This window comes from Olea europaea, chromosome 18, assembly GCF_002742605.1.
Source record: "Olea europaea var. sylvestris chromosome 18, O_europaea_v1, whole genome shotgun sequence".
Taxonomy (NCBI): Eukaryota; Viridiplantae; Streptophyta; class Magnoliopsida; order Lamiales; family Oleaceae; genus Olea; species Olea europaea.
The window spans coordinates 24,379,035-24,390,555 of NC_036254.1; the positions used below are offsets into that span (position 1 = coordinate 24,379,035).

Consider the following 11,521-nt stretch of genomic DNA (forward strand, 5'->3'; position numbering starts at 1 on the left):
TCCGAAGTTAGTTAGCATGCTTTGACGTTTATATTTTTTATGGGCAAAGCATTTTCCTCTATGTAATGTTATGAAAATGAGGTTTACTACTGACCACTGAGAATTTATGAATTCTAGGTGACAGAATGTGCAAGTAGTGCATGTTGAATAGTAAACTTGATTTTTGGACTAAATAATATGGGTTTAAAGATTTTGTACATAGGTCCCAAATCAATTAAAAGACCCAACATGTCTAACATTTCTAGAAAAATCATCTAGAAAAATCTATATAAATATCTACTAGAAAAATCCATATAAATATCTAAGCAAAATATATAGTAATAAATGTGGTAATGTGTCAAGAAAAATATGTGGTCTTATAAAGTCGATCTAGAGTATTCTGAAAAAATATCTTGTCCAATGTGTGATCTAAAAGTCTAATATAAATATGTGGTCTACGATTCTTTAGAAAAAATGTGTGGACTAGAAGTTTCATGTAAACACTATATAAAGAGGTAGTGTCCTCCATTTTGTAACAAGCCAAAAAGTGTGTAAGTCTTAAAGTTGAGAAATATAAATTTGCTTTTATTCACTTCTTTCTTCCTATTAGCGTTGTCCTCCTTAAAAATCTTAGTTAATTCAAGTGAGTAAACTCATATTTCTAACAATGAAAATGTATGGTATTGATATGCGTATGTTGAGTTTAACTCAAATTTCGGGATAATAAAATTTTATATTATAACAATTTTTCTCAAGTAAATCTCAAAATCTACCACTTAAAAATTTTAGACTAAATTCATCACTTAGAGAATTGTTTTAGTCATTATAATTGAGTAATGTCACGTAGTATGCTGAATGGATTTCGAATAGTGGTGCCATCTAAACTATACTACTTACCAATATTTATGATAATTTAGTAAAACTATCTTAGATATTTCAATGTAATGGATACTAAGTTTACCATTGGACATGTTAAAATAAATAAAATTATCTTTAAATTTTTTTTCTCAAGATTCATTTGAAATCCATGCTAGTTTTTAAGTATGATATTTCCCTTGTAGAGCTCTTGAGCATCACTAGTTAGCTCAAACTCAATTGAAAGCTCTAATACATTGAATTGGAGATCGATCGACAATGCGCATAGAAATGTCACCATTCAAGTTACAAAATCATCACTTATGATAGCATGGTAAAATTAGAGTAATGCTAAATTTTGAATGCAACTTGGTTGACATCCCCTGATATGGGAAGGAAATCTATTCAGTGATCTCGTGGATTAGTTCAAAATCAAGAGTATGAATATTGTCATAGGAAAGAATGTATTAAAATAATAATTATAAGTGTCAGGAAGAATGTAAATATAACAAAGTTACTTTGTGATGACATGAATCTAACATTATAAGAACTTTAATACTAATATTTTGCATTGATCCTCCAAACTTATTTTCAATTGCATTCTCTATAATAATAATAATAATAATTTTCAGTATCCCCATTATTTTTCCGACGTTTTAACTATTCTAAAAAATCACTTTCACAAAACTCTTAATACAAATTGGTCTCTCCGTCCCTCCCTCCCCAATATTATGTCGCAAATAGAAGAAGCACATTTGATTGGTTAATTGAAAACTTTAACCCTACTCATTTTTTCTCAAACTCATTTCTATTCATACATTCTTCAAATAAAATAATTTTAAACCGTACAAATAAATTAATTTCATACGTATATTTTTCAAGTTTTTAACAATACATCCCCCCAACAAAAAAATAAAATAAATATTTCTTACAAAATATATTATCAAGACAACAGAGCTCAAACAGTAACTATTAAAGAACGGGATGTGCGACGAAACTCTCAAAAATTGTGCAGTCCAATTAAATCATTAATTGCTAAAATCTCGTTAGCAATCATCAATTAGTTTGAGTAAATATTCTTGCATTATTAATTTTGTTTAAAAGGAGAAAATAACTGAGAGCAGAAATTGACTAGTGTTATAACGAAAATAAAGTTAATTCAGAACGAAAAGGAGCACAGAAACGGATCTGAAGAACAAAAATGAAGTAAATTCTCATCCGCGCGATGTGCATATCTCCAATAAATACAAGAAGAAAATAAAATTGAAGTAATTAACAGATGTCGGTGCAGCAAAAGTAGTCAATGAGGGAATCCGTGCAGTCATAAAAGCAGGAGCAACTGCAATTCATCATGAACCAACAATTTACAAACTTGCACTATATATAAATTACATCAATCAAAATATATAGATAATAAAAGATTTTACCATTCATTGAAAGCTTTGTCTTGTTCGTCTTCTTGAGGAAGAGGTAAGTCTTTGCTGGAAGTCTCAATAGATTGAACCTCGGGTGCGTCCATCGCTCTGTCTCTATTGGAAGTCGCTATTATCCTTTACAATATGTGTGTGCATTTGGGGGAGGCTCAAAATGAATGAATGGAAAAAGATAATGGAATTTGCATGTGAGGGCGTGGGGTGGGGTTGTTTGTTAATTGCTTTTTCCTAATTTTCTGACTTAATTATGGTTTAGACGTATTGGACTTTGCTTTGACCACTTTTGGAAAAAGATACTACACGGACATGTAGGGAAAATGGATCATTCCAGATCAATCGCCACCCGGAAATTGCTCATTCGACAAAGAAAAAAAATAAACACACACTCTTAATGGCTTGCTTGGGAGTTTCGACGAGTTATGATTTTTTTTCAAGCATCGATTTTGAGTGTTTATGAACGAATCAATTTTGAATTATAATAATTTTTAAAACTATTCAATCTATGTTTTAGAGTTTATTATTTAACAATTTCAAAAGTTTTTAAAAGAATAAAATTAAATATATGTCCCTTAGTAAAATTTTACTTTATAATATATTACTTGAAATTTTTTACTCATAAGTGATATTTACGTATAGATAATTTTTTAAACGTATAAGTTAATATCTAACTTAAAAAAATAATTAAAGTTTACTATTTACTTAAAGTTTTAAATCGATATGTTTACTTTTAAGTTAATTTTATACATTTAAGGGAATTTTTTGCTTATAAGTAACTTTGTATATTTCATATGTGAATATTTACCTTATTTTTTATTTTATAAACAATTTTTTTTACATAAAAGTATTTTTTTACTTATAAGTAATTTTTTAATTATGATGAAATTTTCTTACCTATTAAGTAATATTTTATTTATTAATATTTTTTTTAATTACAATGTAATTTTTTGTTTATAAATAATTTTTTAGTTAATATATTTTAATTGATAAGTTAATTTTGAAGAAAATGTTGGTTGGAAATAATTATTCTATAGAGGATAAAATTATAAGAGATTATGACAAATGACAAAAACCCGTTGATATGGTGAATTGAGCAAAATTACACCACCAATTTTGGGTGGTTTTTAAACCATCCAGACAAAAAAACTAGCAAACACCATTTTTTTCAACTCCTCATAAATGGTATCACTCAAAATGGGTCAAAACTGAGGAAATGAAGCCCATTACTCGGAAAAAAAAAAAAGAACAAATTAGATAATACACTTCAACCAAATTAAAACCTTTGATAACCTTAAATAATATGCCCTCAAAACCCCAAAAGCCCCAAACCAATAGATTACGAAGAGAAATCCCCAAATCGTCTCAAAACTACGATTTCGTCATTTTTATGGGTGGGTAGAGGGCTGGAGACTGTTGAGATGGTACTGGTGTTGTTTCCTTGGCATCTTGAGGGCTTGGGACATCGGTACAGGCGTTGGTGCATGATGATGCCCATGCTTGTGCCTATGTCTGTGTCCAGTGTTTTAAAAGGCGTAATGTGTGACAATGCATTGACTCCAAGCTAAAGGGTAGGGGAGATTAGGGGAGGCAAATGCGTAAAAAAACGTTAAAAAGAGTTTTGCTTATTTTAATATTATTTTAAAATAATTCTCCGCCTGACTTATTGACATATAGAAACTGAAAATTGTTTGTTGAAGACAATCGAGCAGGCAACCGTTGTAAGAGAGTGTCGAGATATTGCAGTCATAGAGGAATTTTTGGGAGCTTCGGGAGGTTGTCTTCACTCTTCAATTAGGGCACTGAAAAATGAAAATTGGGATTTAATTTTTAGTTTAAAACTTAAAAGAAGCGTGATTAAAAAAAAAAAAAAAAAAGGTAATACGCGCCTTGGCACAATTATGGGCACCAAGGCATGAATTAGCAGTCAACGGGTTTCGATTGATCGCTAAATTACGCTCCTACCCCCTTTGCTTGGCGTTTTCAATGCGCGTCGCGCCTAGGAGCGCCTTTTAGAACACTGTCAGTGTCTATGCTTGTGCTTCATTTTCTTGTGCATGCTAGGTGTTAGTGTTGGTGCAGGTGAGAAAACCAAATTTGGTGTTGGGACTAGTGATGCAATAGGTTGTGGTGGTGGTAGTGCTAGCACTGGCGCTGGTGGTGCCGTAGGTGGTGGAATTGGTTGGGATATTGTGGGTGCAGGAGCAGGTGCCTTTATTGCTGGGGGCTAGGGTTGGTGGTGGCTGTTGGACAAGTGCAGGGGATCCCTGTGGTGTTGGTGGTATAGTCGGTGGAAGTACTGGCAATAAAACCATTGATTGTGGAGGTACAACTGGTGGAAGTGTTGGTGGTGGAGATGGCAATCTTGGTGGCTGGGATGGACTTCCTACTGGATTTTGTGAAGGTTGTGGTGGTGAGACTTAAGTTGACTGATTGGTTGGGTTGGAAGTTGGTGCAACTGTAGGTGATGACGACGTTATAAGGGTGGTTGACAAAGTCACTGCACTTGAAGTCAACTGTGTTGCTTTTTTAATGACTACTTTTTTACTGCATTTACCTACTATATATAATGTTCTTATAATTAATACTTGATGTCTTGTTTGGCATTATATCTCTAATTGTAGCTGATAGTGACCTGTTTTAAGGCTTATGATAGGAGGTGGAGAAAATAAGTTAACTCTATGGAGCCTTCATTTGCTCTGCAAGTGAGCGCCAATAGCTCACCATCAATTGAGTTGATCAATTATGATAATGTAAGAATAGAAATTTCTTGAGAGTGGAATTTTGACATGTTATACTTCAAAGTTGAACTAGTGTAACTACAAGTAGGGTACAAATATTATTGTAGATAAATGTTGAAATGGTTGGAGGTGCGTGGAAAGTGAAAATTGCTTTACATCAGGATGATTTCTTATCTTGCACGAATCTAATTATAGACAATTTTTTGTCAACAAGAAAATCAACATTGTACTATTTTTGTCACTTTTTTAATTTTTTTTTTTATTTCTGTCACATTTTTTAGTGTTTGTCAATTTTATTTTTTTTTAAATTTCGTCACTTTTTGAGTATTTTTCACTTTTTTATTTTTCTGTCGCCTTTTTTGAATTTGTATCACTTTTTCTTTTTTCTTTTTCTTTTTTTATTTTGTCACTTTTTTTAGGGTCATTTTTTTTTTTTAATTTTAACTTTTTTATTCTTTCACTTTTTTTAATGTTTGTAACTTATTTTAATTTGCGTCACTTTTTTGAATTCATCACCTTTTTTATGTTACTGCCACTTTTTAAAATTTTTTTCATTTGTCACTTGTTTTTGAATTTTCACAACTTTTTTTTTTTAGTATTTGTCATTTTTTCCAATCACCCTCTTGATTTCTATCACTTTTTTTAGTGACAAACATAACTTTTTAACAAAAGTGACATTGCATGTGGATGTGCCTATTTATGATAGCATTTAAGAATTATTTTACATATCCAAAATCAAGACATTTAAGGAAATATTGTAGAATATCTATTCGAATCAATTCCAAAATAGACTAGAATCTCATAATCTTAATAGTGAATATATCTCATGATGAATCTATGAGAACACAAACTAAAACAGTTCAAGATAACTTCCACTACACTTTTTAACCTAACCTATGGAAAATTTACATCGAGTACAACTAGCTAAATCATATTTTCAATAACCTTTGTGCCAGGCTGCCAGCTCTACCAGTCCTTTTTCACTACTATGTTTTACATCCATTAAACAAGTAACGAAATCAATCCTTTCTCAGCCAAGATTGTTGAAGCCTTCTACTTCATTGAATAGAATAAAAACCTACATCTACAATTCATAGTCAACATCAAAAAGGAAAATTACTGGCTCCAACTCCCTGGACAGCAAGCTACCTAGAAAAGAATACCGACATCCCCACACGATCATGAGTTGAGTTCTCACAATAATCATGTCCAGTTGAGGCTACCCAACATGCCCTAAGCACGTTGCTACCTGTAAGAGCACACTGACGGAGTTCTTTGACACTATCATGAATCGAGAGATCTCAAGGGGAAAACCACACCGAAAAAAAGTATGTGGCAGATCCATTACCCTTCTACAATTTCTTATTCTCACCCCATTTGTGAGTAATAGGAAAATTTGCTGGAATGCTGGTGGCCTCCGGGCAATGCATGGCCCAAGCACGATGGGGATAACAAGGAAGAGCCTCAAGAGCTGAAACGAGGAGAAAGAAGTGGAACCATGGCTAAATTGGATACTTCAAGGTGACTTCGTTGGCTAGTCTCACTGGAGAAAAAGAATCACGCATAAAGCTGAAGGCGAAAGATGCAAAGTCAAATGCCAATTGTACAACTTTTTCAGGTGTATGTGATGATCAATATGCAAGGTAGGTAAGGCAAGGGAAGAGAAAAGCTGATGTAACTCTTACTTGACAGCCTGCAGTTTGCTCTTCGTGGTCCGTGTGTCTGTGGACACAGGCACTTGATCAAATTTATAACTTGGTTGCTGAAGTGTTATATCATCCTGTTGGAATCATGCATACTATTACTGCATAAATTAACAGCATCGAGAAAGAGGATAGGAAAAGGCAGCAAGCAAAAATTGTAATTTACCGTTGATTTTATCTCATTAACTGACTGGTTCACAAATGGATGTTTGAGCAACATGCTAGCTGTTGGCCTGTCTGCTGGATTTCTTCTAAAGCATCGGTGCAGGAAATCCTTGCCATCTGCCGACATTGTTTCAGGTATCGATGGGGTCTCCTTTAAAACCTTGAACAATGCTGCAGGCTGAATGGAATTATATGGATCAACAATAAGGAGGTTATCAGATCACAAATTTACCTAGCTTGACTAACAAAGAGGAAAGAAGGCATAATACAGAGACCATTTTACAATTGCGAATATATAAAATTATAATGTAATACATATAGTTGGCTAGAATAACTATATGAAACTAAAGAATCGATTCAATACACCAAATATTATATATGATCAGAAAACCTACAACTCTGCAACTTAATCAGCTACCAGTATCATATATCAAGTCATATTAATGCTATTCACGAAGTCCAACAAAACTCAAGCAACACAATATTGAAATGTAAAGTTATGGCAATAGTATAATGGGAGCTGAGACAGTTTAAACTCATTCAACAAAGCATATTGATAAATTCAAAGGAATCAAGCAAACTGAGCTCAACTTCTGATGTGATATGATAAAATTTATTCAGCACTGGCTTGCAACCAGTCAGGTTTGAACTTAATATTAGAGGTTGTTACGATTTCAATCCAAGTCCAAACAGAATCTTATTCGGCACAGTTCGTCTCTTTCATGTCCCTGAGCAACTCATGGAGCAATAACTTCGACTGTGACAACAATATGACCTAGATAGAAATAATATTCCACGAAATAAAGAGAATTAAAATATCATAAGAGTTAATTGTCCAGAATTATGAGGAGGGCTTTTAATTATAGCCACAGTATTTGTATTCAGAATCTCTGCCCGGTATAAGATATCTAAAGAAAATTAAACTATCACAAGTGTTAATTGTCCAGAACTATGAGGCGGGCTTTAATCATAGCCACATTATTTGTATTCAGAATGTCTGCCAGGTACAAGATATGACAAAACAATCATATCAATCATCATCTGGAGCTTACCCCTTCGTGTTCACTCCAAGGGGGTTTTCCATTCATCATTTCAATTATAGTACAGCCCAAGCTCCATATATCAACTGCTAAAGCAAGATCAGAACTATCATCTGTCTGCATAACAGACTGCAAGAGCTGCAAGAATGTTAACATTCATCAGTATAGTTAAGCGTCACAACGGATAGATAATCTGAGGTTGGAAAGGATGTGTACCTCAGGAGCCATCCAGTATGGACTACCCTTTAACGAAAGATTGGCAGCTTGCCCAGTCAGCTGCAGATCAACATGTAATATTCAGATTCGAGACCACTATAACAATCAAAAGTGGTGAAATTGTTGGAATCTACCAGGAAATAAAAGAACAGCACTGATCAACAATTTATTTTTTATTTCAAGTTTCACGTGTTTGTTTGACATGCTTTCGCAAATTTAGTTTCCACATTCATTCTCACATATTTTTGAACTGTTAACGGGTGGCAGGTGATTAAGCATAGAAGTTTGGCAAAATATGAGAAGAATTTTTCAACTTTTGGTGGACTCTTGAGCTCAACTTTTCTTACTTGAAAAAAGGGAAAAGTTGCATGTAATTTTTCTATACTGACAACCATGTTCTAGCATTCAAAATTGATCCCATCTCACCTGTGCTTTAATCACCATGAAAACTATAAAATCTGTCTAGACATGAAAACAAACTAGGCCCGACTAAAGTTGGAGCGATGAAAATAGACAACTACAGAAGTGCTTAAAAAGCGCGCTAAGAAACGTTGCTTCCGTCGGCCTTTCTGCGCAACAGTTCACCAGTTTCGGAAGAGAGCCTTACCGTACATACAAGAGTCTTCCAGTTCTGATCTTTACCAGATATCAACTTATTTTGTATGTGTGTGGCAGATATAATTACATTTCATGCTTCCATGAGAGAGAAAAATAAATAAATAAATAAAGGACAATTACTATCTTACCTACTATTCAATTTGAATAATGCAAATACAACTACTAACACCCAAAAAATTAAAAATAGAGGACAAACAAATGCACAAAAAGAAATTCCACTCCAGAGAACCTGGACAATAAGGTTATAATAGCTTTTACAGGCCTCTTTACGTTATACACCATTCAGTCTATTGGTCAATGGTCAGACATCCTTCAGGTTTCTGCTATTCTCTTGTTAATACTAAATATATCTGATATTCTTGGAGAAATTGAAACTCACATGTTTAGCCATCCCAAAGTCAGCAAGTTTAACAACTCCATATGCATCAACGAGCAAATTAGCACCTTTGATGTCCCTATAAAATTTGATGGCTCAGAATTGATCAGGACAGAAATGATGTTCAAGTAAACTCATAACTAAAACTTCATGTCTTAATCCTTGTGGGATTCTAAATCCATCAAGAGAAGTTCAAAAAATAATCGTTATCTTCTCCTAATTCCCAGGGGGATTCTGTTGCCGCATCCATCAACACACAAAATGCATCAATGTTACCTGTGTATGGTTTTCGTACTGTGCAAATAAGCCAGCCCACAGAGAATGTGACGAGTAAAATTGCGAACTACAGATTCTGTTATCGCTCCACAATGGTCACGGATGAATTTATTGATTGAACCAGGATGAACAAATTCCAGGTATATGTAAAACCGGTCACCAACCTGCATGCACATAAATTGAGACTCTTGTCAGAGCGTTTATACACCTAAAGCCGAAATCTAAGCTCCAAGATAATGACTTACAATTTCACTACCATAATACTGCACAATGTTCGGATGCTTCAGATTGCTGAGCACTTTAATTTCCTGCCAAAAAAGAAAAATTTAACAGAAAGCACAAGATCCTACGTTTAAAATAATTAAAAAAAATTCAAATAATATTTACAGAAACCTTTGTAAAATATAAACAAAGAATTCCCAAATAGGATGAGTAATAATCAGCATGAAAAATATATAACAAATATTAAATCTGGCATCTTCGTTTTATTTATTTAGTTTAATATTTAGGGATGTATAGAAGAGCCTATTGATCAATGTTATAAAGCAATACAAGCAAATCCAAAATTTCAGACACCCATAAGAAGTAGGATCAAAGCATTTAGAGAATTGTATGCAGTTAATGAATGGAGTAAGTGCTTCAGAATGTCACCTTAGCTGCAGTTTTTAACAGTCACAAACTCAAAGGCAAAATTCTTTTCAATAATAAATTGTACTCTTGTAAAGAAAAAAAAGGAAAAAGAAAAGTTGCAGTTTTTATTTATAATCTTCTTTCTTCTCTCATTTCCTGTCCTTCTGCTTAGCTTTGTCCTCTGGTATCAAATACACATCGGCACTATGCTAGGAAAAAAATCATCAACCTCCATTGATATCTTAGATATGCATATCAATCAAATCCACCCAATATCAGCTTATAGCCCTATACGAATCCAACATTTTGTGATTTAAAAAATACCAACAACGATATGAGGAGCTCGACAAAATGTCGTATGTATTACATTATTAGGCTGTTAGACTGCTGGATTCTAAATACCAAAACAAGAGAAACAGCTAAAGCGGAACACAACCTGCTCCAACTGCCTCATACACTCTGCCGATTTTGGGTCATCTGGTAAAATTTCAACTTCTTTCATGGCACATAAGGCTCCAGTCTCTCTGTTGATGATAACAATTAGATAGGTTATGATTCCACATGAAATCTTGGAAAAAGGACATGTATTGTATCTGCAGCATACCTGTTTGAAGCTACATACACACTTCCAAATGTCCCACGCCCAATAAGCTTTCCTTTTTGCCATTGACCTTTAATAGGCATCAATTCAGGTTTAACTGGGGCTGGATAGATTGGGGTAGGCTTTGAATGCATGGTAGCTCCTGGAAAATCAGATTTAAGTGCAAGCGGCGATATATGAGTTGGCTGTGAAGGCAGGGGAGATCCTGGAAATTCAGTTCTAGATGGTTTTGGGGACATTGGTGTGGCCTGTGAAGGCAAGGCAGCTCCAGGAGGAAGAGGTAAGGGATGTACAGTGGCTTGAGAGTTGCTCTCATGCCATGATACAGGCCTAGTAGCATTTGTTGTACGTCGGCGGGAACTTGCCCTTGGACTATGGATGGGAGAATTGTCATCATTTGATGCATTTTTCTCAGGTGGTATTTGGTAGGAAAACCCTAGGCCAAGATTTGCATCTGAATGTGGCACCTCCACTGCAGACCAAGCTTGAAAAATACTTGGGGGAGTCATGTAATGAGCTGCAAGAAAATCACTTCCACCTCTTGGAGGGCTTGGTACAGGACTTGAATAAGGACTAGTGGGAGCACTAATAGGAATATTGATGTTGTAGTTATTTAATGATCTTTCTGACTCATTTTGTGTCCAAGGCGATTTCCCAGATGACCGAATTTCAATATGCTCTGCATTCACACGAGAATCTTGACCATCAAATCTGCTGATAGAGGAGAATTAATGAACACACAACAGATAATCAATATCATCAAGTGTAAAGAAACATCCCTGTATGCCAAAAAATAATTATAACATGTAATAAGTACTGGCTTAAAAAATAAGGAATAAAGAAAGCGATTAGGAAAACAAGTTTTTCAATTGCTGCTACATCTAAAAGACAATA

The 11,521-nt window shown here is 34.2% G+C and overlaps 2 protein-coding genes and 1 long non-coding RNA gene across 4 annotated transcripts; 1 reads left to right on the forward strand and 2 right to left on the reverse strand.

Annotated features, from left to right (window-relative positions):
* Positions 1-1,949: 1,949 nt before the first annotated feature.
* LOC111366533 lies at positions 1,950-2,473 on the reverse strand. Its single transcript, XR_002697679.1, has 2 exons — positions 2,262-2,473; positions 1,950-2,173 (listed from the first exon to the last, which is right to left on the reverse strand). It is a non-coding gene; the product is annotated as an uncharacterized LOC111366533 (long non-coding RNA).
* Positions 2,474-3,682: 1,209 nt separating this feature from the next.
* Positions 3,683-4,685, forward strand: LOC111366899 (glycine-rich cell wall structural protein-like). Its single transcript, XM_022987581.1, has 4 exons — positions 3,683-3,796; positions 3,962-4,037; positions 4,326-4,469; positions 4,522-4,685. Exons 1-4 carry the CDS (start codon positions 3,683-3,685, stop codon positions 4,683-4,685), a joined length of 498 nt encoding a protein of 165 aa, XP_022843349.1.
* Positions 4,686-5,799: 1,114 nt separating this feature from the next.
* Positions 5,800-11,364, reverse strand: LOC111367870 (mitogen-activated protein kinase kinase kinase 5-like). Of its 2 annotated transcripts, none has more exons than XM_022988945.1 (10): positions 10,631-11,364; positions 10,463-10,550; positions 9,642-9,704; positions 9,397-9,560; positions 9,124-9,199; positions 8,127-8,186; positions 7,923-8,048; positions 6,872-7,048; positions 6,688-6,782; positions 5,800-6,571 (listed from the first exon to the last, which is right to left on the reverse strand). In XM_022988945.1, exons 1-10 carry the CDS (start codon positions 11,134-11,136, stop codon positions 6,505-6,507), a joined length of 1,422 nt encoding a protein of 473 aa, XP_022844713.1. In that variant the 5' UTR covers positions 11,137-11,364; the 3' UTR covers positions 5,800-6,504. The 2 variants fall into 2 exon arrangements, with proteins under 2 accessions (XP_022844713.1, XP_022844712.1); XM_022988944.1 differs by having other exon boundaries at positions 5,800-6,545; positions 10,631-11,363.
* Positions 11,365-11,521: the final 157 nt, after the last annotated feature.

Coding starts and splice junctions, on each gene's coding strand:
- LOC111366899 (XM_022987581.1), top strand. CDS start 3,683: ATGGTACTGGTGTTGTTTCCTTGGCATCTTGAGGGCTTGGGACATCGG. Junction 3,797..3,961: donor TGTCCAGTGTTTTAAAAGGC/GTAATGTGTGAC, acceptor TGTTTGTTGAAG/ACAATCGAGCAGGCAACCGT. Junction 4,038..4,325: donor ATTTTTGGGAGCTTCGGGAG/GTTGTCTTCACT, acceptor TGTGCATGCTAG/GTGTTAGTGTTGGTGCAGGT.
- LOC111367870 (XM_022988944.1), bottom strand. CDS start 11,136: ATGACTCCCCCAAGTATTTTTCAAGCTTGGTCTGCAGTGGAGGTGCCA. Junction 9,561..9,641: donor AGTATTATGGTAGTGAAATT/GTAAGTCATTAT, acceptor ATGTGCATGCAG/GTTGGTGACCGGTTTTACAT. Junction 6,546..6,687: donor AGCAAACTGCAGGCTGTCAA/GTAAGAGTTACA, acceptor CTTTTTCTCCAG/TGAGACTAGCCAACGAAGTC.